This window comes from Lethenteron reissneri, chromosome 17 (assembly GCF_015708825.2).
Source record: "Lethenteron reissneri isolate LAM-NWPU_2019-01 chromosome 17, ASM1570882v1, whole genome shotgun sequence".
Classification (NCBI taxonomy): domain Eukaryota; kingdom Metazoa; phylum Chordata; class Hyperoartia; order Petromyzontiformes; family Petromyzontidae; genus Lethenteron; species Lethenteron reissneri.
The window spans coordinates 5,325,508-5,352,140 of NC_083795.1; the positions used below are offsets into that span (position 1 = coordinate 5,325,508).

The 26,633-nt window shown below is 42.0% G+C and overlaps 1 protein-coding gene across 1 annotated transcript; it reads left to right on the forward strand.

The window, feature by feature from the left end:
• The first annotated feature begins 410 nt into the window (after positions 1-410).
• On the forward strand, positions 411-24,141 carry LOC133343369 (uncharacterized). Its single transcript, XM_061552935.1, has 10 exons — positions 411-554; positions 2,239-4,336; positions 5,747-5,846; positions 7,452-7,532; positions 10,175-10,279; positions 14,792-14,933; positions 15,401-15,530; positions 17,495-17,622; positions 20,469-20,549; positions 23,185-24,141. The coding sequence occupies exons 1-10, from the start codon at positions 473-475 to the stop codon at positions 23,271-23,273; spliced, it is 3,036 nt and encodes a 1,011-aa protein (XP_061408919.1). The 5' UTR covers positions 411-472; the 3' UTR covers positions 23,274-24,141.
• Positions 24,142-26,633: the final 2,492 nt, after the last annotated feature.

The window sequence follows — 26,633 nt, forward strand, 5'->3', positions numbered from 1 at the left end:
ATGGGTGAAGGGTTTTATGGTTTGAGTGAGTAAGCTATCTGACTGCAGGCTGCGTATGTCAGTGACCGCCTGGATGGTTGAGTATCTGGCTGTGTGAATCTCTGGCGCATTGCTTCGTGGAGTTACTGGCTGGGTGTGTGGACTGTGAGGTATAGGTTGGGTGATTAACTGGTTGAGTGGGTGGGTGATTTATTTTTTGGCTGGTTTAGTGGGGTGATTAGATGATTATACAGTCGGCTGGGTGCTGAGTGTATTCGCTGGCGGCGTGAGTGGGTGTTTGGGTTCTGGTGGAACGACTCACCGGCTTTGCTGGGCGTACTAAGGGGGGTGGGTGGTTAGGTGATTAGCCGTGTGGCTGGGAGCCAAGGGAAGTGACTAGCTGGGTAAGTGGAGGGTGGGGTGGTGGAGTCATCATCCGGTGGGCTGGGTGTCACTGCACGACGCAGCTCCTCGACACCGCACACTGGGAACGATGTCGGTGCCGCTGGCTCGCCCCGTGCGCTGCTGCCGGCTGCGCGATGCGCTCCGGGTCATCCTCTGGGTCACTTGCTGCGGTTCGTAGAGCGCACACGGCACACTCGCTTGCACGTCTCAATAATAATAATAATAAAACATATTCTTGGTTCTTTTGGTAAAGTCACGTAGAAGGGAAATAATAAAATAATAAAAATGTTTGCTTTTTTTTGTTATGTTTTATTTTTCTTATTTTCCTTCTACGCGACTTTACCGAAAGAACCAAGAAGATGAATCCTTGCAGTCACGAAAGCTTTACATCGAAATAATAAAACATTATATACATATGCGTGGCTGTGTCTGTATAACCACGCATGTTGCTGTAACCGATGAGTAATTTTTATTACTGCAAGTGTCATGATTTGTCAAATGAACACACGGGGACAAACGTTTCTAAATAGCCACTCAGGTTGTCCATGTTGTATAAATGCACATGAATGACCATGCATACGCAATATATGTGGAAACTTTGACACGGTCATTTTGTAACCGGGAACGGCTTTCATCGCGGGTTTTTTCTGTTGGTGTGTACTTATGAGACTTGCAATATCATCGGAGAGGGAGTCACAACACGCGTTTGCCTAATTTTACCCGGATTACTATTATAAATACAATGATGAATTGAAGAAGTGTATTCATTGATGAGTGTACGTTTTGCGGAACACCTCTCGATTGATGTTGCAGTGGAGCTCAGATGCCAAACACTGCATTCAATGTTTTTGACTGTGGGCTAAAAGTGACCCTTTTAGTTTCGAATTACTCACTATGCATTGTTCCTGCTTGAGAATAAGCCCAGGGTCTTCTATTGAACAAACGGCAGCGTTTCACAATATAAAGATAGAATAACAGTTGTCAAAAATACTAAAGTTAAACGAAATTACAACTGCGTACGTTTCGACACGTTTTTTTTTTCTGGCTGTAATATGTCGAGTACGTTCATTTGCAACCCATTCAAAATCAAATGTGAAGTGCTGCGGACAGATAGTCATGTTTATTGTGACGAAATGCAGTCACTGTAGATTACGTGGACTGATTTCTTATCGCATTCATATGCTTAAGCACCCCTATGAACAAAGGGTGTGGAGCGGTGGCCGCAGTGGTTCTCCCAATATATTATCAATGTATTATGTACCCAACCGAGTTCGATTCCTGGCCACAGCTAACATGAGTGGGTGAGTGATACCTGAACCAGTCCTGTGCTTCTCTCTTCACCAGCCCACCCTGATAAGTGTGGTGCAGTATGATTGAACAACTCCCATGACCGACACTGTACAGTACATGAAGGCCTTTCCATAACCATTAGAGTTTATATGTACATACTTTGCAATGTCTTATTACATCTATCGATTTATTTAAAAGGCCACGCGCCATCGTATCTATGTGACCTTCGTATTACTTGCTTGTGTGTAATTCTTCACGAGTGTTTTTTAATCCCCATTTTTCATACTGTCCTTTTTTTCATCTACCCATAATACCTCCCACTCCCAAAAACCTCAGTATTTTAATGTTTGATCAACATAGACAACAACGCAAATCATATTTAGCGACATGATGTGTGCCATTCTTGGAACATTCATCAGTTACACTTCATACATGTTAATTCACACTGCATAATCTTATTGGAATCAATATTTGGATAGAAATTCCAGACCCAACTTTTTGACAATTGACAAGTGATCTCATTTTGCGAAGGCAATGACTGACTGGTGTGCATTATTCCTGCAGGTTACACTGGGGCGCAGACATACGTGGCAGAAGTGAACATGGCAGGGGTGAGAGGCTCGGTGACCTTCGACAGTACGCTGACCTCGGTGAAGCTAAACATCTCTGGCATGGGGTCGGAGATACGGAGGCTGTCCGTACACACCTATCCGGTGCTCTATGGCCACTCCACCAATCCCTGCAGCCAGCAGCTCGTTGGCGAAATCCTCCACAATATAAGCATTGGCTCAAATGACGGAGCGACCACTGTGAGTGCCCCGGAGCTGTTTACGAGTGTGCGGATACTCGCTGACCATTCACTGCTCCTCTCTCGTGATGGTGAGACGAATTCCAGAGTGTGCGCCACCATCCAAAACGCCCAGGGTCCTGTGCTCACAGCACAGGCCAAATTCTTCGGTCCCGTCGCTGGGGTTGCCTACTTGAGGCAGGTCGATGGCCAAGAGCTAAGGATAATCACCGATCTTCTGTCACTCGGACAAACAAATATGAAGGCAGTGAGCATGCATTTGGTGAACATTGCGAGTGAAGTTCAAGTGATGCAGTGTGCCGCTGTCAACCCAGCGTCGTCAATTCAACTGGGATCTGTCACCGTCGGTGCTTCTACCTTGTCAGTAAAATCACACGTAGTTGTAAACCTTCCCTTTAGCGGTGTTATTGGGCGTATGTTGGTGATAAAAGCGAGCGTTCAAAGCTGTGCAAAAATAATCCCGCTGAGTTTAAAGACCGCTAAAGCACAGGTCAACATGAATGGGGTGAAGGGTGATTTTGTGTTTCAGCAAAGTTCCATGTTTGAGTTGACCCAAGTCAGAGTCTCTCTGCAAAACCTCAGAGGCATGGCCGGCCCTTACCATGTGCACAATTTCCCAGTGCCTCAGCGTTATGTTGCAACAGAAAGCCTGTGCATTGACCCCAATGTGGGAGGCCACTGGAACCCATTCAATTTGGATGTGCGTGGCCTTGACTACCCTAAATTCCCGAATGGAACCCACGACCAATACGAAATTGGAGACCTCAGCGGTCGGCATGGCAGTTTGCTTGGCAACACTGTTGACATAGCGTACATGGACTGGAATTTGCCTCTCTTCGGCCCCAATAGCATTGTCGGTCGCTCCATGGTGATCCATCACCCCAACACTTCCAGGTGGCTCTGTGCCTCGATAGAACCAGAAGAAGAGTTTGTCACGGCCATGGCATTATTCAGGTTTCCTGTCGTGGGGCGGGTGCTTCTGCGGCAGCTGAAGAATGACCCTTATTCTGACGTCTACATATTCGTGGAAATCGCCAATGGCAATGTGTCCTTACCCTCAACATCCAACCACAATTGGCACGTGCATGAGTTCCCCATCAGCTTCGTGACAGACCTGGACGCACACATGTGCTCCAGCACAGGCGGCCACTTCAACCCACACGGAGTGAACACAAGCCAGAGCATCTACAGCGCCGAGTGCCGCCCAGACAACCCATATCGCTGCGAGGCCGGGGACTATGCTGGGAAGCACGGCAAGATCTTCATAAGCAACACACTGGGCACTGTCAAATCCAAGTACTTTTTTACCGACACCACCTCTTCTCTCGTGGGGTCGAACTCTATCCTGGGTCACTCTTTTGTCATCCACGACCCAGACGCCGGGCTGGGACGCCTGGCCTGCGCTAACATCACCCTGCTGAGAGCCGTCACCATTAGGACGGGCGAGTGGAGAGGCGGTGGCACGGTGCAGGGCCAGATGGTGTTCACGCAGCCCTCCGACCTTGACTCCACGTCCGTACTGGTCCAGTTCTCCAACCTGCAGAAGGCGGTGTCCGGGCTGCATGTCCACATCCTGTCGATGCCGAGGTCACTACCGCCCAGTGACCCTGCGGTGTGCGCCGACCGGGCCGTGCGTGGGCACTTCAACCCCTTCTCGGTGGACGTTGTGGTGGGGCCTGCGCCGGGAAATGGGACGCCCGACCAGTACGAGGTCGGCGACATCAGTGGGAAATTTGGGCCGCTGAGGGACCTAGATCAGAGGGAAGGGAACTACTCCGACACGAACCTCCCTCTCTCAGGCATCAACAGCATTGCCGGGAGGTCTGTGGTAATCCACAGAAACAATGGCTCCAGGTGAGACCAGTTTTGAGTTCGAATTATAGTATCTAGAAAAGGCAACAGGTTTTGTTGTCTACTTTGGACTAGATTGTTGACAGTGGCATACTTTAAATGTTGACATCTAACATTTTATCAGTTACAGCGTTTGTGATTGTTTTGCATTTTTCAAAGATAATATATTTTCGATAAAACGTACCCATTCTGCGTGTGTTTAATGAATGAAACAAGCACACAAGTCCGTAGTGTACTTGTTTCACAAGTACATATTGTACTTGTTTCATTCATTCAATACACGCAGAATGGGTACGTTTTATAAAAGTATACGTAGTGTACTTGTTTCATCAATCACTAAAGAGCCTTCATCAGCAACAGTGCACACGAAGTACTGACAGATATAGCATTTAATTGTAAAAACAAAGACAATGTTTTTAAACACTAAACATGAAACAAAGAGCGTCTTAACATTTAGATATTTCTTGCTGGAATAAACCATGATATAGGGCATCAGATAAATCACCTAAAGTTTGTTTCAAGTAAACTAGTTAGAGCTTCATTGTATGAAACCTGTGAATAAATAGTCGACAAATTCTTACAGTGCTTTCTTAAAGAAAACTAATTTTAATCTGTGGCATTGCATTTGCAACCTATTACAAATCCCTCTACACATAATCACGCTAATGTTTCAGCCAAAATACATTCACATGGCAAAATGGTAAATGTAAAAGTTCACAAAATAATAGTAATGATAAAAGTACTCTACTAAGGTATGTAATGTAAAATATAAGCGAAATGTACTCAGTTATAATGTTCTATTCAGCCATTTTCTGTTCTATTCAGTTATTGACTGTATCTTAAGCCATAAGAGAGCCAATCCTTCACAATTCGTTTCATAAACGATAGATACCGTAGTCTTTGGTTCTTTCGGTAAAGTCACATAGATATAAAATAAAATAAATTGCGACGTTTCGGGCGCAACACAAGCGCCCGTGATGACGTGATCATGGACACTTGATGATGTGATCACGGACGCTTGTGTTGCACCCAAAACGTCGTGATTTATTTTATACCTACATGACTTTACCGAAAGATTCGAAGAGTATGTATTCCTGCAGTCACGAAAGCTTCAAATCAAGATAGATACCGTAGTCTTATTACATGGTTGGGCCAATACTGCTGCCATAGGTATAGCCTTGACAAGGGTGGGCCCATTTCTGCTGGGATGTAGAAATCTTGAAAGCACGCACTTCATGATGAAACCAAATCCGGGTTGGCGCTGACATCGTTCTACTTTGTTCTCGGTGCCCACAAAACCCACACTCGTGCCCTGCATGCCCCCCGCTGCCCACCTTCGCCCACCCTATACCATTACTGCGCTGACACCCAACCCTCTGTGCCATCCCCAACCCCTACGGCATGGCGTGCCAGGTTGCAGTGCGCCGACTTGGGCAGGGAGAAGCCAGCTGAGGCCGAGTGGCTGAGAGCCCGCGTGTCTTTCAGCGACAAAATCAACGGCACCATTTTGCTGGTGAGCCAAGATGCAGGGTGGTCTGAGTCTCCCTGCCACGGCGTCACAGCTTATACCCATGGAGAAGTTGGCGTGAGAGTCAAGTCAGTTTATTTTGGGTTAGGTCTTTTGAGCAAAGAAGTTCCTTTTTCTATGGCGACCCGAAAGTGTAATGGACACACGAAGTTAACCTGAGGAATATATCTTTTCGAGGATACTTTAAAATCGAGTTATGGCAATCTTTGCTCCCTTGTTATATGATATTTATTGTGGTAGCATGGATTGTTTGGTAATACCTAGAGTTGCCAGTGTAATAAGAATTATAATTTATAGCCCTATGTCAATCCATTATTGATGTGTTAGTTATGGAGGTTGTTTCACCACTCTGTTCGGTATGGGTTGGTGATAGGATGTCTAGGACCGGCTCAGATACCACTCCCGATGTTAGCCGGGCTGGAAATTAATCTCAGATGGCCGAGTACATAATGTACGTAAAGTTGTGTATAAGCTAATATTGCAGCGCTCACGCCACTGCTAACGTGATCTATAGAAAGCCTCTCTCTCCAGGGCATTTTGGCCTTCTACACTGGCTAAATGGCGGCGAAGAAGTGGGAGTACATATAGATTACTCCACTTCACATTACCCGCTGAATGATTGACAAATATGGTGTACCAACTTAAACTGCTGTGTGGACAGAGGCCAGGAGATTTGTTTCATCTGTCATGCCAGGAGATTAAACTGGCGACCCGTGGAATGCGAGTCTAATGTGCTAGCCCTTAAACCACGGCAAAAAGTTGTGTAATATCTGTCAATTCATCATTTTAATCGGTAATAAGTTACCCATAATGAACGAATGTGTTTATTCTGCAACAAAGAAATAGCTCCCACCGGAATTAGCATTGTGACAAGCGCCTAGACTCCTAGAGTAATGGGTCAACATTCGATGGCTGGTGTAGTTAATCGGGGCAGAAGACATTTGTTCCTACATTCTGCTGTGTATCCACTGCCTCTTCTTAGCAACTGTATTTTAGTCCTCAAGGTCGATTCCCACACGAATGTCAGCGCTAAATTAAAGTGTGGACTTAAAAAAGAAAATCGTGACCACAAACATCTGGAAACATTTCAAATTCTTTTCACTGGATGATGAATTTCTACCCTGTAAATGACGTCTTTGGTGACTTTACTTAAGGAAAGCCATGGTTGACACAGTGATGCTAATCGTATGTCCCACCACCAGAAATTTTTTCGCTACAGTTGACACAGATCGGCACACAGAGGAGATGTTAATTTGTTGAGCTCCTAATTCATGTGAGCGTGTTTTTTGTGTTCAATAGACCACATCTCCTTCTATAAGCTCAGCGAAGCTCCGCTTAAAATGTCATCACATTTAGAAAAATTGCGAAATTGCCCAAAGGCAGTTTTAAGTTTTGTATAAATTAAATTATGTCATGAATATTTCCTTTTACTGCGTGTAAATCAATTGCATAATATCTGTGTTGATTGTAACAGCGTAAGTTCGGGCCTATCTTGCCCCACAAACATTGTCGCAAATCTCTCTCTACCTTGTACCCATTCTTCCCTCTCCACCCGACTCCTAATCAATCCCTCTACATTCGCCTCTGCAGTCCCAGCTGGTGTATCCAGACGGCAGTGGTTCCGACACTACTATAGAGGTGGATCTGCAGTACGACAATCCCAAGGCCCAGGTATTGGTCTCCCCTGCCTACTTACATCAGTTCATCGTGGGTTGCCATGGTGCATCATGGGCAAAAGCATACAAAAGCAGAACTCCCGTTTCTGTCTCTCCACAGGTAGATTTTAAAACAAGTAAACCCGTAAAAACAAAGTTTTTCACTCTAAATCCTTTATATGCGTGGCGGCTAGGGTTCTCTCGTCCTCTGGCTTGAGATGGCTGCAATCTATGGGTCAGATGATTGTCTGCCAGTATTAAGCAATTGGTAATTAAATATTTAATTAGTTTTCCCTAAACAGTGTAAAATTTTGGAAAAAAAATTTCACGAAAATTAATTGTCACACACAACGAATCTGTGTGGAAAATGTCAGGTCGATTGGATCACGGGAAGTGGGTTAAAAAACGAGCGAAAGATTTGCACGGTCCTACGCAAGCAAGCGAACTTAATATAAAGGATTTAAAAACATATTCGCCTGTGGAGGACGCGGGGATCGATCCCGCGACCTTTGGCATGGGAAGCGAGGGCGCTCCTAACTGCGCTACTCCACCACGGCCTGTGGAGGGGTTACGCTCTGGGCTCTTGCACTGTGATGTTCAGCCAAAGCCTTGAATGCGTTCTATTTGAATATATGTAAAATAATTTGTTTTTGCCTAAAAAGTGTAAAATTTTGGGAATTTTTTTTTCACGAACAATAATTGTCGTGGCACAACGAGTCTGTGTGGAAAATGTCAGCTCGATTGGATCACGGGAAGTGGGTTAAAAAACGACCGAAAGATTTGCACGGTCCTAAGCAAGCAAGCAAGCACGCGAACTTAATATAAAGGATTTAAAAATTGTCCATCAGCCTCTACTCATGAGACCCACAATGTTGAAACCACTCCAGAGATTGCTTGCTTGGACATGCTCTGATGGATATTGTTTTGTTCTGGAAGGCCAATCGGCTGATGGACTAATACATGTTTATGTGTTGAGATACAACAGGGTTCTCCCTACGTATGCTTCTCCTCACAGTACTTCAATCACATTTTTCATTCGCTTTGCGGTCTTTCAATTTACTTGTAAATTATCATATTAACAGCAGTTGTCCTCTATGCATAGACTCATGCCATCATAAAAATTTTGATTTTTTTTTACAACTAAGTCAGGGTTGTAACCAAATGTATCCATAACTATCACTTATTTGAGCAGGAAGCTATGTTACAGTACTTTGAAACTGGAGCGATCAGACATAATTGGAGAGGTTTTTTTTACCCCAATGCAGTATAACCTATAGTGGATGAATTTATAGTGGAGAAGGAAAAAAACGGTACTTAAAGCATCACAGTTTTGCATCAAGAGCATTAAGTGCAGCTCTGCGGTCGTTACTTTAGGAGCCCAGCCCAATCCTGTGTGGCCCTCAGGGAGGATAAGTGCATCTGCAGCATCAGCAAAAAAGGCAATTAAATTATTTAAAATTCGTTTGGATGACACCAAGTTATTTCAGAAGCAAAATCCAGTTGTTTGTAAAAAAAAATCCGTTAAAATTTTTCCCGTGCAATCAAACGCCTCAATCTTTGTCCAAGCAATTATGGGCTTTCAGCAACCCTTCACGAATAATGAGGGGTGTTGTGGAGAAACTTGATATGCCATCCAAATCTCATCGTCTACAACAGTTTGTTGAGATTAGATGGATTCAATTAATGTAAAAGGTGAATTTACAAAGTTGAGCCATCTGTGGGGAGTTGACATCAACAACATCTCTTACATGTTTTCTAAACAAGGCTCTAACTGACCATATAAGGGCGTGTTTTAGTCAAACGTGTTCTGTTTACATCATGCCAGTTGATTATGCCATTCAAATGTTAAACATTAAGCAGTGGGAAACATTTATCTCGTGGTGCATGTTGTTAAATAAATACTAACATAAACACAAATAAAGAAAAACATCCCCAGTATAGCCTTGTTGACCATTGGGGCAAGTTCTGTTAGTGAGCACAGAATATTTATATTATTTATATTATATTACATATTATTTATAATATTTCGTACCGCACCTCCGCTTAGCACGGTTGGCTACGTATGGTGCAAAAGAAGTTCAACATATATACAAGCATGTCATCGCATTCGAGGGGGTTGTATGGTCAGCACCACATCTGACCAGCTTTGCCTCCTTGGTTCTGATGTTTGCACACCGTTGTCGTAGTTACTTGTTCCAGGCCAAGTTGACCTGTTGTAGGGAATGCATTGAGGATGCTGAGCTGACAGCAAAGTGCCGTTAACCACCGCACAACCGTCAAATGAGGGCTTCACGAAAGACACCGACCATTTTAAGACTAAGGCACTGAATTGTTATTTCCAAGGTATCTCTGTAGGATATATAGTTCTCATTAAGTATTATTTTCAGTCACCTATTTATAAATGCGGGACCTCGACAATTATCGTGACTATAATTGCACTTATGTGGTTTATTTATAGAAAGGGAAGACCAATATTGAAGGTGTTCAAGTGTTTGAGAATATGACATGGTAATACAAATGAAAGCAGTTTTATATACATATATGGAATGTGTTTTGAAGATGTTGATTGGAAAGGTAATTTTTTTTTTTTGGTGAGGGTACACTATGTACATTCACACACATTCACATTCGTGTATGCTGTGCACCATCTTTGCCTAGGGGTACAGATGGCAGGTTCATAATGACTCCGAAGCAGTGAGCAGCAGCAGGGCGCGGTGTTCCTGGCTAGGAGTCCTCTACAACCCTTACAACGTCTACTCAGGGGTGAGCCGACTCACATTGCAACCACACCTAATGCCCATTGTACCCTTTTGTGTGCAGTACTGTGAGTTTTGATCATACAATCAGTGCTTCGGATTTATGATGGAGTTTGGGTCAGATCGCTTAAGTGTTCTAAGCCCTCCACCTAACACCGCCGTTTAATAACAGCGCCACAATGGCGAGCTGCTAACTACCTCGCCTGGTATACAGGAGGTCGTGGGTCCAATCCCGACCCTGACGCCTCTATATTTGGAGTTTGCATGTTCTCCCCGTGGTCACGTGGATTTTTCTCCGGGCCCTCCGGTTTAATTCTCCACATTTAGAAACATGCGTTTCGAGTATTTGGCTGCTATACATTTCCACGTGATAAGCCACTTTGTTGAGCTATCATTTGTGGCCAGGTCACTTCTGAAAAAGAGTTATATAGCTCAGTGGGCCTTTACCTGGTAAAATAAAAAAAATCGTAAAAAAATAGTTAGTAAATAGTTAGTAAGGGTTGTCCTCTGAACAAACGTGCCAATTTGTGACTGCTTCACCACACCGGTGTGCCGTAGAGCCGGCTCACAACCTAGAACAGCGGTCGGGAACCTATGGCTCGCGAGCCATATATGGCTCTTCTGGTGACGGCATATGGCTCCCAGACAATATTGAGTTGAAAATAATAAAATAATAATAAAATCAGTTTGGAACTGATTTTAAAATACTTGTGATATTGCTTAATAATACTGTGTCATTTTAAAGTAAACAGAAATTAGTTTTGAAGATAAAATTTCTCGGGTCACGGGTCCCATGACCAGAAGTCGCATTAAAAGTAAGACATTTAATTTATTATACGTTAAAAATACTATATGGCTCTCAATGAAATATATTTAGAAATATTTGGTTTTTATGGCTCTCCCAGTCAAAAAGGTTCCCGACCCCTGACCTAGAACAACACACCAGTGTGCTGAAGCAGTATTACATTCATAACGTTGATTCCCGTGGCAACTTTATTAGTTGGCTGTGTTCGGTGGAGGAAGGTTTACAACACATTTTACTTCGGTGATCAGACCCAAAAATTTATTATGGATAATTATATTGGTCGCGAAAGCCTACGGGTTAAATTAACCGACGCGTAATTTCTGCCGGAAATGTCCAATTGCTGTTGTGGGAATAAAACGGGCATGCCACATCCATCTCACCTTATTTTGTCATCATGGAATTGCAGTATCATAGGAATATAGGCATGTAGGGTTAAATAAAACAGAAAATAATATATCTGTTGTGGTAGTACCGTTATGTCAATAATCCCTTTTCCAAGCCAGCCAAGCAACGTTCTGGAAAATGATGATTGAGAAAATGTAATACTTGTGTGGATACTCAGTGAGGCTGGATTTTATCAACCATTGTTCAGAAGAGTAAAACCTTTCTAATGCGGATTAATTGAGGGGAGAGCCTCAACAAACTGCAGATAATTCAAGAGTAAATCATTACCAAATTTCGACTTAAAGTAATTAACACCCAACACTTAATAAGCTAATAACAATTAAATATTTACAGTTACAGATGTACAATTTAATAACACTGAAGAAAATCACTATTGTACAGTTAATTCATTGTGTATCCATCATACCAACTTCGTCAGACCAGTGATGACCATTTGTGGACATCCCCCCATGTATGGTCAGTAATGGTTTAATGGTCGTGGTACATTATAATCTGAACAATCATCACTATGAAGCAGAATTAGGAGGCTGAGGTTCGCTGGATGTGGAAGGCTGACGAGATTTTCTGAAAGTCTTTAATAATATTTGCATTTTTTATTTCGATTTAAAGCTTTCGTGACTGCAGGGATTCATCTTCTTGGTTCTTTCGGTAAAGTCACGTAGAAGGGAAGTAATAAAATAATAAAAATAAAACATAATGGAGAACAGGTCCGTCAAGTAGACAGAGTCTGAATGTCTACTTGACGGACCTGTTCTCCACCTGAGGACGGCTGCTTGCGTTGTGGCCGAAACGTCGTGAGAATTATTTTATTATGTTTTATTTTTATTATTTTATTACTTCCCTTCTACGTGACTTTACCGAAAGAACCAAGAAGATGAATATTTACATTTTTGTAAAATCCATTTGATAAAAAAAACCCAAGTAAGGATGACCAGTGCACATGGATAATCAGGGTAACCATGGGCATGGGTTCACTTAATTCCATACAGCAGATAAATATAACTTTATAATTGCTCGTGTACAAACGCACGTCAGGATTAGAGTCTTACACTTCCTATTGTTGGCAATCCCACAGTGAATATAATACACATTCTACCATGTGGTGAAATAATACAATAGGATTGACTGCAGAATGCCACATTCTGCCATGCTCAGTTCTGTCGTACGCCAAACACGATTACTGCCAGAGTCTCTTGGTGTGTATATAAGTTGTTTATTTAGTTTTCTTCGGGTCGCCTTGTCTGTTGTCGCCCAAATCCGGCTTACGACGAATTCTAGCTTAGGCTTCAAAAGGATTTTTTACTGTATCGGTGTTAATAAATAAGTAATCCATTAAAAACAGGTGCATTGCAAGTATATAAATATTTTTGGAAAGCGTTCCTAAACTATGAGTAAGGTATTCTAGCATTTCCTAAATCACACAACATGGCAGTATTCTCATTAATGTGGCACGATGTTTTGAAATACTACAACGTTATTGGTTTATCTGTTCGTAAGAGAATTCTGAGGGTGAAGTCCAATAGCGGGAGCTGCTGTTGGGGCTTTTTAAGCTGCGTTAACGAAGCCCTGTTTTCGGGTTGTACCGCGTGTTGTTCGGCACAATGTCCGACGTTTCACTCCACGTGCCAGGAGATTCCTCTGCGACCCGACAACAAATGAGAGAGCCATACAGCCACAATAGCCCAGTGCTGTAGTCGACCTTTCATTGCATAAGGTTATAGGCATGCCTTGTTTAAAATGTAGTTATTTTGCAGGAAATATTAACTAAGCCAAAAGGTAAAATGAATTGCGGAGCGATAATGAATGGAAACATTGGTGAATAGCTAATCCAGGATTATGCTTTCAACCCTTCCCAAGCACAGAGAGATCCATACAAACAGGTGCTCTTACCTTGACGCTCATTAAAAAGAAACCAGTGGTTCAGGTGGTGCATATTTAAGTCACTGTAATTAATTAGCACTCCTGAGATTGGAGGTTAGAATAATTCAATTAATGCTCACTTCATTTATCAGAAAATTTAGTTCAAATGTTCTCATACTGTAATTGAAAAATATATTTAAATCGGTGTTTATGCTTAGTTATACTTGGAGTTTAATTTCTCACGTAATATTTTCCAGGGCCCCCAAACCCCAACAGCGATGTCGGCGGGAGACATATTTTCTGGAGCACAACCAACGACAGCTCTGACTGAGATTAGGCCCTGGTCATACTTAGATGTCAGAGCATAAAAAGACATGCTGCATTAAGAAATCTATCACAAATCTGCTGCATCTCCAATTCCTCTTTCACCTTCATAAATATTCAATTGTTCAATGCACCATGGTTAGTATTGCTTTATACCTAAGCAAAGCAATCCTACACACATTTAAAATGTCTGCATTTACCATCGAACAAAACTAACGATACTTATTGTCATTATACTTATTTGCTTTGTGTGAACTTTCAATTTGTTTTAACTTGTTTGAGTTGCTTTATCATAACAAAGATAAGTCGCCAATAAGCCGTATTGCAAGCACTGATGTACTTTTGACCTTTTTGATTTCATAACAAAACCTAATCACTAAAGCATGAACTGTTATGGGCCACAAATAGGCAAAATTACTCACTGCCTGCATTGTTTGTGCATCCTGAGGATCCATCAGACTGTTTTAATCAATGCCCTTGTAAGACATTTGCACAATACCAACAACAAGAACCCATTTAGCCCAGTTCAATTCGGTTTTTACAATACCTACAATAAGAACCCATTTCCCCCCAGTTATATTTGGTTTTGAACTGAGGATGGGGTGGGAGCAGTGGCGCAGGGGTTCACGCGCTCCACTATTGACCAGAAAACCCTTGAGCACGATTCTCGCCAGCGAGTGATATCTGTATCCCCCGTTTTTCCCTCCACATTTAAAATCAACATGCGTTTCGAATATTTGGCTACTATACCTATCCACACGAGATAAGCCAACTTCGTTGAGCTATCGTTTGTGGCCAGGTCGCTTCTGAACACTAGAGCTATGCCGCTCAGTGGGGCCTTGCGTGGTAAATTTTAAATATCGCTTATAGGTTCTAGATTTGAAGCTTTCGTGACTGCAAGGATTCATATTCTTAGGTTTTTTCGGTAAAGTCACGTAGGTAAAAAATTAAAATGTGACGGTTCCACCTGAAGACGGAAGCTTGTGTTGCCTCCGAAACGTCGTGATTTTTATTTTATTTTTATGTTACTTTTATTAATTAAAATTTTTTACCTACGTAACTTTACCGAAAAAACCTAAGAATATCAGTTATAGGTTTGCATTGTAACCGTGTTACCGTTGACAGGAGGGTGAGGGGAGGAGCTGTGACACGAGCCGGCCCTTTCACTGCGAGATGGGAGACCTGACGAGCAAGCAGGGACCTCTGCCCTTGGGATCCCGCATCGTCTTCAACGAGGCAAACCTGCCGCTTGGTGGAGATGCCACGGGTCAGTGTCGGGGCGTCCTTTTTGGTGGCGTTCAAAGGCACCGTAGACCACGTTGCGAACCGCCGCCAACTCGGCAAATTCGAAGGAGGCACAACAGCAATTCATTATTCAGGCTCACCTGAGCCGTCCGCGTGTCTTCCAAATTTGGAAGTAGACCTTTAAGTTTCTGTTCATTTATGCCACACGCAAGACGAAGAAGAAAGACAAAGGTCGTGGTTGTGGATAACAGCGAGAACATAGACAGTAAGCAAATCATCATCAGCAGCCATGATTTATCCACTGCTAGATGAAAGCCTCCTCAAGCTGTTGCCGTTTCTCATTGTCTCATGATGGAACAAATCCATCTGGCTCCTGCGAGAGTTGTGGATACACACGTGTGAGGCTTCACCACCATCGTGTGCTGAGCGGCGATTAGCGGGCCACCGTGTGACTCTGTTTGCGTGCACGTGTGCTGCGCCGTGACGCAGTGGTGGGGCGCTCGCTGGCCGTGTGGGACGGCACGCCCGTGGGAGCGATACTGGACTGCGGCACCATCGCCCCGGCTGACGGCGCAGCATCCGCCACTCTCTCCTTCCCCAGGGGCGTCGTCTACAGCAGGTGAGGCGGAGCCATCAGCCGGGCATGGGCATGGCCACTGCAAGTGTCATTGGTGTCCAGACACCACCGCATTTCTTGTTAAATATATATTGCAAAGTGAGACATCCACAAAGGTTTGGGCAAAAAATGGTATTTTTTTTTTAGTCAGTGCCAAGATGACATAAATGCTGATTATGCTGATTACGGAAACATTTAAATACACGGTCGTGCACGGACAGCAGGCTCGGTACTGACAGCAGCCAGTAGTTGCGTACGGTATATCTAATATAGTTATAGTGTAGTAGAACTCCTGGCTTCTGTAAGAAGTCTGGGATGAACTTCGCAGATCCTTTATGTAATCTACAAATAACCACTGGGAATAATTTTTCTCACAAAACATTCCCAACTTGCAAATTGTTGGCTGCACCACTGCAGTTGGGGATCCTCAATTGACGCCCGTTATCAGTGTTAAAGAACTAAAAATGCAACCTCGCTGTTTATAAGCAGTTGACCAATATGGAAACCACGCTTGTGGTTGCTGGAGCATGGAGATGCTTCTGTTTGCAGGTTTCAAAATTATTAGATGAGAAGAATCCCTGTGAACCAAACAGCAACTACCAGATACTGTGTATAGAATTATCAGGGTAAATACATTGAAACAATTTCAATGTGTGTAAGTTGAATACTACTCATGATGTTACGACTACTACTAATAGAAAGGACAGTTTTCAGATTCTCAAATGCTTTTTGCATCAGCGGATTCATAGTCACGAAAGCTTCCCCAACAAAACTGTCTTCCCAAATCACTGATAGCATTTGTGTTGGCACACTTAGCTGCTGAATGAGTTTATTGTAAGCCTGCTTGAGAGCAGACAAGTTGAGGCCCTCTCTAGTTGCAAAAAATATGTTCATTGGAAGCATCCAAATTAGAGTCCTGCACTTATGCATGAACATGATGGTTGGCTCAACAATACTTGCACACATATACAGCCCTCTTAGCAATCCACTGTGGGATGAGGTCCTCCCCTTCTCTGGGTCATGGGGGTTATTGGACCATACTTCCCCACACTGGTCAATTTTGGTTAGTGAATGCAGCGAGCTTAAACATAGAAACATAGAATCACAGTAAAACGGTAAAAAAATTCTGCACTGCCCGAGATGTCCAACCACGTTAGTCTTCAAGCCCCATGACAATCTGGTTGTGCCCATTGACCACCTGGAATGTGGTGCATTGCTGGTGGTTTGCCGATCGGCAAATCACCTAAACTACTAATAAGGAATTAGTCAGGCCTTAAAATTATAACCACCCAGAGCATCATGATGAACTCTTACTGCATCCTCTCACAGAGCGCTTTACGGTTCCTCGCTGTTGCAGGGATACTATTAGGGACTTTTAATCCCACACCAGCCAAAATATGGCATGTAAAAATGCTGTACACATGGACGATCATCACCAATGTGACTGATGTACATTCTAACGATGATCTATCAAAACTAAGAAATAGGAAGTTTTGCAAAACTATAGTAGAGTCTATAATTACGAGTAGAAAAATCCGATTACCATGGTTGGCTACGGATGGTGTGAAATAAGTGCAACATACATACATTTTATTATTTGGGCTCTCAAAAAAATAGTTTTATTGATTTTATTTTAAAGTTGTAAATTACTTTAAGTCTTGTGCTAAACACTTAGAGATATATGAATCCCATCATCAGTTAACCAAGTAATTTGCCTCTCGGAATGTGACACTAAAGTCTACTGAAACTGATCGAAGCATGCTCGTGGTTGCTACCTTAGTCAGCTGTGAAGATTTCACGTGACACATTTGGCGCATATCTGTTGATATAAACGAATGTGTAACGATTACGGTAAAAATATTGTGTAAACCCTGTCATCCCAACATTGGCCTGAACCCCCCCCCCCCCCGCCTGTCCCACCCACCACGAACCCCCCTCCCTCTCCGATGCCTCATGTCTTTGCGAAGATATGAGTTGAGACAGACAATAGCCAGCGCCCTGAACATTGCCGTGTGGAGGGTGTCCTTACTGCCGGACACCTCAAGCCTCCTGCGCGTGTCTTCACCTTGCCAAAACATCACCTTTTTGGTCGCAGGTAAAAAAAAATTCACAAAAACACCGTCACGCTTTACGTTCTCACGTACAATAACACCCTTATCTGCTTGGACTGTTAGCAGGAATGCTTTTAGCAAAATGCAAATCGCAGCCAACAGGCCCTAAAATCAAAAGGTGGAATCGGCACCGCATTTTAAATCTCCAGTATCGGTGAGAAAAATGCCTCACATGTTGCCCGCACCTGGTACGGTTTCTGTAATTTCCACTGACATGTACTGCCAGTGACATGGAGTCAAAAAGACAAAGAATTCCCAGTTTCCACCTTTAGATCATTGGTCTGAATTAAGCTCAAGCATGGCACATGTGGAGTTTGGTGACTACACTGGAATGTCGGCCTTTGATTACATGTATTGATAAGCCACAGCACAGATAGTTTGCAATTCCTTTCATGGATAATTTGCCTGCAGGATGTTGTTGCCAAGTATGCGGCAAAGTGGAAAAAGCAATCAATCCCTTATATTCATTTTCATAATAATCATTGCGTTTTTCTTTTCTTTTACACTGAAGTACTGTGACTGCAAATGTGTATTCATCCTTTTGCATAACATGTCCACAGGGATGCATCCGTTGCGGATGTCCTTACATACCCTGGATATAGTTTTAATATCTCATTAACTCCATGTGGGATTCATCACAACGCCATTAAATAACGCTGCTTTTGATGCAACTGTGATAGTCCTTTACCTTATCCAAACTCTAATTCTTATTTTTGTTCCAAATTGGCATGAACAAAATTTGGCCTCAATAATTTGAGGTGGAGAATTTTAGCATAACGCTAAAATATTCCTTCCTCGGATACCTAATATAAGCATTACAATTCATTTGTGCGGGTGCAGTCATCACAGTTTGTTGTGCTCGCCTGATTGGTTATCCTGTGATTAAGAGAGCAGTCATCAGGGCATCATATGATATCACAGTAACACAAAACTGTGCAAGCCAATTCATCAATAATTTATCAATGTCATAATTAATCATCAATCATTTATAAATGTCTCAATCAGTGTATCAATTTATCAATAAATTATCGATTAATCAATCATTTCACTGTGCTTTGATGTAATTTCACGGATTTGACCTGTAAATGTGAATAACCACAGGAATTATTTGTTTTAACCTCGAATCATTATAATCATCATATCATATAAATATCGTACAGTAGTTGATGGAAAATGTTTTAATTGTCTCACTGAAACAGTCGAATAAGAAAACATTTATAAACTTTAAAAAATGATATTTTTCCAATGAAATTGTTGCACTCACCAAATGTATCCCCTTACTCATCCCACTGATCATAAGCTCGGTCTAAATTTCATCTGATGTCGGTGAATGCCACTTAAATTGGAGACAGGGGAAGAAGAAGAAGCCCTTTGTGTTCTTGGAGTTCTAGTTTGGGGTTGGCTTGTTGTAATTCAATGCCTGCAGCCTTGCAACTTCACAGTGGACGCTCTGTCTGCGATTTAAAGCGATGCGTGTGAAGGGTGGGAGACAAGAACAGACTATAATACAATAAATGTGCATTGAAAAAACACAAACAGGATGTTTACAAACTGAATCGGTGATCATGGAGTTGTAACGGTTTTTTTCAAATCCCACTAAGCCTTACATTAAAGATAAACCTACATCTAAAATGATAGTACTCCATCTCCATTCTGAAACTGTATAACGTTAAAGAGAGGGGGGTATGTGACAAGGAAGACACAATGTGCATATGCATGGTTTCGGTAATGCTCTAACACGGTGTGTTTTGTCCTCGGAGGAAGTATTTAATTTGCAAATATGATGCTGCGTTTCAAGCTTCACAGCGAGGTTGAGTCACAGCGCGAGAAGTGGGAGGCTGAGAGGGCTCGCCCCCCCCCCAGCCTCGCGTCCCCTCCCCCTACCCCACACCCCCCTCTCTCTCCCCCCTTGCCCCTCCCCCCTTTCTTACCTATATAACCTCTTACCACGGCAACTCTCCCTCCCACTTCAGCAAAACATTTTCTTGCTGTGGTTTTCCCACCTGATGATGATTGCTTGTGTTGCAATCAAAACGTCGTGGTTTGTTTTATTTTATAGCTACGTGACTTTACCGAAATAACCAAAGAGTATGGATTCCTGCAGTCACGAAAGCTTCAAATCTTGATAGAAAATTATACGTTTTGACATTGGCACAGGCTCATATATTTAAAATGCCAAATTATAAATGCCTACAGAGAGTTACAAACTGGGCGGAGGCTTCTTGAAATATATTAATTTCGGATTGATGCAGCACTACTTTGTAAATGTATTTTAGTCAGTGTGTCAAAATATATATGTTGACGTAACTAAAATATTTTAAAACAAACTATATAATGTGTCTGCACAATGAAATGTGAACCAAAATGTGGCTCCACCTAAGGTGTTTGAATTAGCCCGATCATATTGCATAATCATATTCATTACAATATCCCAATATTGAAATATTGGTAAGTCACTATCTTGTATCAGATTGGACACAGAATTTCAATATTGCACAGGCAATAAATAAATGAAAGTTAAGTGTGACATAATTAGTTACATTTTCACCGCCCTTTTTCAATACACTTCTGGATTAAGGCCTCCTCACCCTCTATCAGTTATGGTTGATTGTTGGGCTATACTTCACCACGCTGGTCAATGCCAGTTGGAAAAAGGGGTGTGATCAGTTGGGATATCTCTCGCCGCTGCCGTTATCCGTGGCTTAGAATCAAACTGGGTTAATAGTGCAGTGTGCGAACCTCCGTGCCACCACTCCACTCCGAAGTGAAATATGAGGACTACAAAATAACTGGTAATACGCATGAACATTGTTTTTGGGTTTCATTTCAGGTGACGTGGATTTACGGTTGCTGGAGGCCATCTCATTTAGTAACGATCTCGGAAAGTTCTCTGCAACAAAGCGCTGCCAAGGTAATTCAGGTCTTCGCTGCACTTGCGAATTCACATTTGCATTTTTCACTGATCCATAGCGGAGTAGACTCCTCCTTGCTACCGTGCAAGTACAGCCCCTTTGGCAATCCACTGGCAGATGGGGGCCTCCTCACACCGTGAAGGTCGTGGGGGTGGAGCCATCGACGTTGGAGCATACTCGGGTGTTGGATTTTTGCTCCACCGTTTTCTGCTGACAACGTAGCTCCGCTTGTTATCATGAAGTTGTTTCTGTATTTTTTTGTGTAACCTTTGATTCCAGACAGCATCGCTGTTAAACAAAAAATATCGTTAGATTTTTTTTGTGAATTTTGTATTTTTCCAATGCTAATGACCAAAGTCTTAGAACAGTATCGTTTTTCAACAAAATGCATCTTGGAATCTAAGATTCTTCCGAGTAATTAATATTATTGTTTCAATGAAATAATAATTACAGTACTGCAGTACATTTGTTATTGAAGATGAGTAGGGTATTTCTAAATGCAGTAAAATGGACATTTTACATTGATGATGAACTCCCATTTGCAAATATATTTTTCTACATAACTGGAAGAAGCAGTTTAGTTGACATGAATAATTTATTCCACAAACCAATAACAGCATTGTTTGCAATTCACACACATATTAATTACTGCATACCCATCGTAGTCGAGTCATCGGTTGGGAATTGTATTTGTTAATGAGCACATGCACGTTAAATACACGATATGTACCAACTGCATTACTTCTGCCACATGTGCTGAAGTTGATTAAAATGTCAACATGGCTCAAAAGAGCAACAGTCACAGTACCTCCCCTGATAGTTCTTCACACTGGTGATGTGCAAACACAGAGATAATTTAATGCGGAAGTCAGATGGGATAACAATGACTCCAGTTAATGCGGCTTTGTGAATAGTTGTCTTCTGGAGGCTTTTTCAAGAATGTTTCTTCTTTCACATCTTCACATTTCTAAACTGTTCAAGCAAATGTCACGAACATCTGTTAGTTACACCGCAAAGCTGCATAGGTTTACGTTATAACAATACTTTACCGCCCAGTAAACCCATTGCCGGTCATAGGGGTTGTTTGACCATACTTCGCCATGCTGGTCAGTGTGAGTTGGTGAATAAAGGGCATGGTGGGTAGAGGGGCCAGTCAACATCATCACTATCCATGGACAGATCGCCCAGAGGTGTCCACTGCACATCTCGTCATTTGTTTCCACTTTCTTCTGGGGGGGCAAGTACCAATTCAGATATCATTCACCACGGATGTTATCCTCAGCTGGGTATTGAGTGTCAGGTTTGCGGGCTTATAATGGGTGCGCAAACGACCGTGCTGTCACTCCTCCACAAAAGTTCCTTAGAGACAACTTTATATCAAATACATCTCACCTGATCTATTGTAGACCTCCCTACAGCCAATGATGCACAATTTCTCAAAGCCATGTTCTAATTAGCGTTCAACGAATTATTATAATGATACTTATTTAATGGGTTTTTTGGAGGATAAAATAGATGTGCCAATTGTCGCATACATATTATGATGTGGTTTACTGAGAAGGACAATGTTAATTCAAATGAGCACTTGTCTAAAGCTGTTTGAAAATCTAATTTGTGTCACCGTATTGCCGATGAATATTCAGATCTCACGAGATTAGCCTTTTCAGAAATTGAAAGGTACACATGGTTCCCTGCTCAGGTTTGACAATTAAAATAATTGAATTAAATAAACCCTGCAAGCTGTAATTATGATTACAGTACTCAAGAGACCATCTATCTATAGGTGGGACTCGAATCAACGTTATTATTGCTTTGCAAATACATTTGTAAAGACCACAAAAGAGCTGATTGTAATACAGGGTGCTTAAATTTTTTTTTTTACATTTCTGAGAATTTGCAACAACACCACAAGAAATGTGCCTCCGGGCTCTGGAGACCACTTGGGGAAGATTCCAGGCCATGTGTTGACCGATGGTGAACAAGTGGAGACTCTTTGACTTTTTGAAGTTATTAACATCCATTTGTTATCATGTTACAGTGGATTATCCCTTATTTTTCCATTAAAAACGATAGTTCCATATAAGTGTTAACATTTTTTGAAGCACCTTGTATATTCATAAAAAATCGTATATTCTTTGGTTCTTTCAGTAAAGTCACGTAGAAAGAAAATACATTAAATAATAGAATACGATGTTTCGATTGCAACACAAGCAACCATCATCAGGTAGAACTACATTTGAGAGAGAGACAAAACACAGACACAGAGACACACAGACAGATGCACAAGTAGAGAGAGACACAAGATAGTCGAGGCCTTATATAGAGGGGGGGGGGGGGGGGCAGAGAAAGAGGTGGGTCTGCTGCAGCAGCTGCTGGAGCAGAGAAATTAGCATGTCAATGAATAACCCAACAAGACTGGTACATTTTAGAGAGAGTTGTGTGGAAATCCACCCCGAAGCGTCCGAGGGAGAGAAAGAGTGAATGGACCTATGAGAGCCTGGTAAATTTTAGAGAGAGAAATAGGCCGAATTTCTCTCTCTGAAATGTACATTTTCCAAAGTAGGCTTGCATTAAGATGGTGTGAGTTTAATAAAAAAAATATATTACTGTACTTTTTTCTCTAATTTCTTAAAGGAAATGGAGCTGGTGGTGCAGTCGGAAGCACTGGAGTTCAACCCCTGACAATAATCATCGTCACTCTCGTCGCCATGATCATCCAGTAAACAAGATACGTGCGTCGATCCATTTACAGATACACCACTACAATAATAAGCGGAAAATAAGCACGTGTCGATTGCAATTGCGGGTCGTTAACCATGGCATCCTGTGCACGTGATACATTCACCAAACTTGATATGAAATTTGTTAATAATTTCTCTTTGTGGCGGCGCCGCGGTCCAATTTCTTTGTGGGAATATTTTCTGTCCGTGCGTGAGAATCGGATTCGTGACATTCCATCCACGTTACCGCCTTCCTTCTCAGCTCCTCTCTGCAATACGGAGCCATCACACAATATTCAATTGCCTGTTGAGATAAAAAAAAATAACCCATGAGAAGGCTCGTTATATATCAGTGGGGTATCTCTAAATTATCTCTATACAGTACTAATTTGATCAATGGACAAAACCAAAAAATTTAGATATTCCCCTGCGCCAATGCTGTCGAGGTGTTGGTGCATGTGACCCGCCATTACCACGTCATTCTTACAGGCCGAGTTGACTCAAATTAACGTCAAAAGCGTCACACTCAGCATGTGCTCCATGTCCAAGTGGAATATATTGAAGGGAGGAGCAGCAGAAGAACACCTCAGAAACGCAAACACAGGTGCATACAATCGAGTCGCTGTGCAACGGCCGGTGTTGGCCTGTGCATGTGTGTGCTTTTCCTTGAAGCTGCAGTGCTACGCCGCATATATGACTCGCTGGGGACCGGGGTATAGGTGGATATCTGAAAAGGTCAGATATGTAAACATCAAGAGAAAAGGGCAATTGCGCCATGCACAAATAGGTCACCGGACCAACAATAAAGTGCAGACCGCTTTAAATGCGGGGACATGCTTAACTGTGCTTTGGAAGTAACTGCACACGAGATTGAGAAGACATTACTGTTTGTGGAAAGGTCAGATGTGTGAACATCAATGGAACATGACACTTACACCTTGCACAAACACTGGGGTGTGGGCGGTTCATTGGTCAGGATGGATACCTGATGGTTGGATATGCAATGGATAATTGACGTATTGTAACGGTTCAGTTAATCAGATTCTTGGAGATGTAATTTTCTGAAAAATATAAATGATAAATTCTCTATAAACTATTAGATACTTATAATCGTGTATGTGTAGGTAAAAAAAACACATCTTGATTAATTTTGGTGGATTGTATATTATCACAGATTCTGTATATTTAGGTTGTGTTTATATAGTAGATTGTCAGAGCTGAATGTTTTGACATCACGCTATTTTATGTTAAACAACTAGAATACATTTTTATTAATTGTAAATTATGCATTACATCACTTATTGTGTTCAAATATAACTGGTATTCTGTTGAAAAAGTAGTCTCACGGGTTTTGTTTTACTTTATGATAAATGCTGTATTGTTACGTGATATCACCCCAAGTAGAAGTGCTTCAAATTTGTTGGAATTAATCCTGTGGTGTACATTAATAAAAATGTATATTTTTATTCGGCATCTTTGAGTTGTTTTTAAACTAAATCTCCATATTAAGAAATGTCATGTGTCCATCTGTGAGTCTGCCAGTCTCAGCACTTGACTCATTTGTATCGCACAGTCGAGTAAAAAACTCATCGTGGCCAGAATAAACTAGGGACGTAGATTATTGATGATGAGCTCTGCATGACCGATGGACCGTGACCTATTTAACAACAAAAATAACGAAAATGTTAACCATGCTTATCGTACACTATGGGGACCTCATTTGCCAGTAAAAATATGATAATTGGTTCTTTACCCTTCTATCTGGCAACAAAACTGACACCTTTTTGCAAGGAGTCATGTTTGCATAGACCGCAATACCTGCAGTCATAAATACAAACAAAAGACATAACTCTGATAATGTGCACTGTCCTTGAAGTTGATTGGTCCACACCCGAGACAGCTTTCCTTCGAGCCTAGTCTCATATATATATATGAGACTAGGGGAATACATGTCACAGCCATTGTGTAATTAAAAGCAAAAACGTTTTATATATATATCTGGTGCTATCCTAATAACTGAGGGTTGATGTGTACGACAGATGTTGTTCATCTTTCACAGAGAGTCCCATCCTGCACCTCAAATTAGCGCGGTTGCCTACGTACGGTGCGAAAGAAGTTCAACATCCATACAACCAACTTATTATATTGTCCCATCAGCTGATCCATGTATTTCCTCTTCCCTTCCAATGTCCCATGCGGAATCATCTTGACTATTGCCTTCACTCTCACATCTTGGAATTCACCTGGAACGCACGGGTTCCAATGCAGGCCCCTGCAGACCACGCTCAGCCTTCAGATCGGGCCGTTAGTGATTTGATTTTCACTAAAAACAGAAACTCAGCCTTGATGACCGGATGGCATCTGGTTAATTATTTACTGTACGGCATGTAACACATTACCAAAAAAAAAACCTTGGTACTACTGAAACCGGTGTGCTGTTCCACCGTGTAACATTATATCCTTTCAGAGAACTGCTATTCGACTCCTGTACAAAGCCTTCTATGACCAAAAAAAAAAGAAAACAAAAAATCACGTTTGAGTCTCAGCTGCAGTGTTTCCTCGTGAAAGTGACTTGCAGAACTGTAAGTGGTACTTCAGTGTTCCAGCGGAGCGAACGGTGCATTTCAATGCGCATTCAAAAGGTTTAATCAAAACACGAGGCAGTGGTTAAAATTTTTAACAATTTAAAAACGTAACCTTACACAAAGGAACCACTCGAGTGTTATAAATCAGCAAGGCATGTGGCTGGCGACAGCACTTTGGTAGCTTAAAAACACATTCCCAGTTAAGCAATGCCCAGCGATGCTTGAAAAACAACACTATAAGTCCTTGATATATTTTCTCTTGACTTAAAGCTTTCGTGACTGCAGGAATTCATATTATTTGGGTCTTTCGGTAAAGCCACGTAGTTAGAAAAATTATAAAAGCAAATTCGCCCCGCCCACTTACCCTTGGGCTACACCCATCTCAAACCTATATAACATCCTGCTTCAGAAGCAGTCCCGATATATGTTTTCACCTGATGATGATTGCTTGTGTTGCGATCGAAACGTCGTGATATTTTGGTTATTTTTCTATCTACGTGACTTTACCGAAAGACCCAAAGAAGACATTTTCTTTGCGTGCCTGTGTATTGTGTAAATGTCCAAACGATGGGCAACTTTGTTGAGCGATCATTTGTGGCCAGGTCGCTTCTGAATAATAAATACCTCAGCGGACTTTGCCTGGTAGGATGGGAATGGTTTAGTTTCATGTGTTTGGGTGATTTGTCTACCTTTCTTGTACTTTGAACGACTATCATGTTATTGTATTGTTTGTTGTTCTAACATTCTTTCTCGCCCCTATTGGACATCTGTGAAAAGG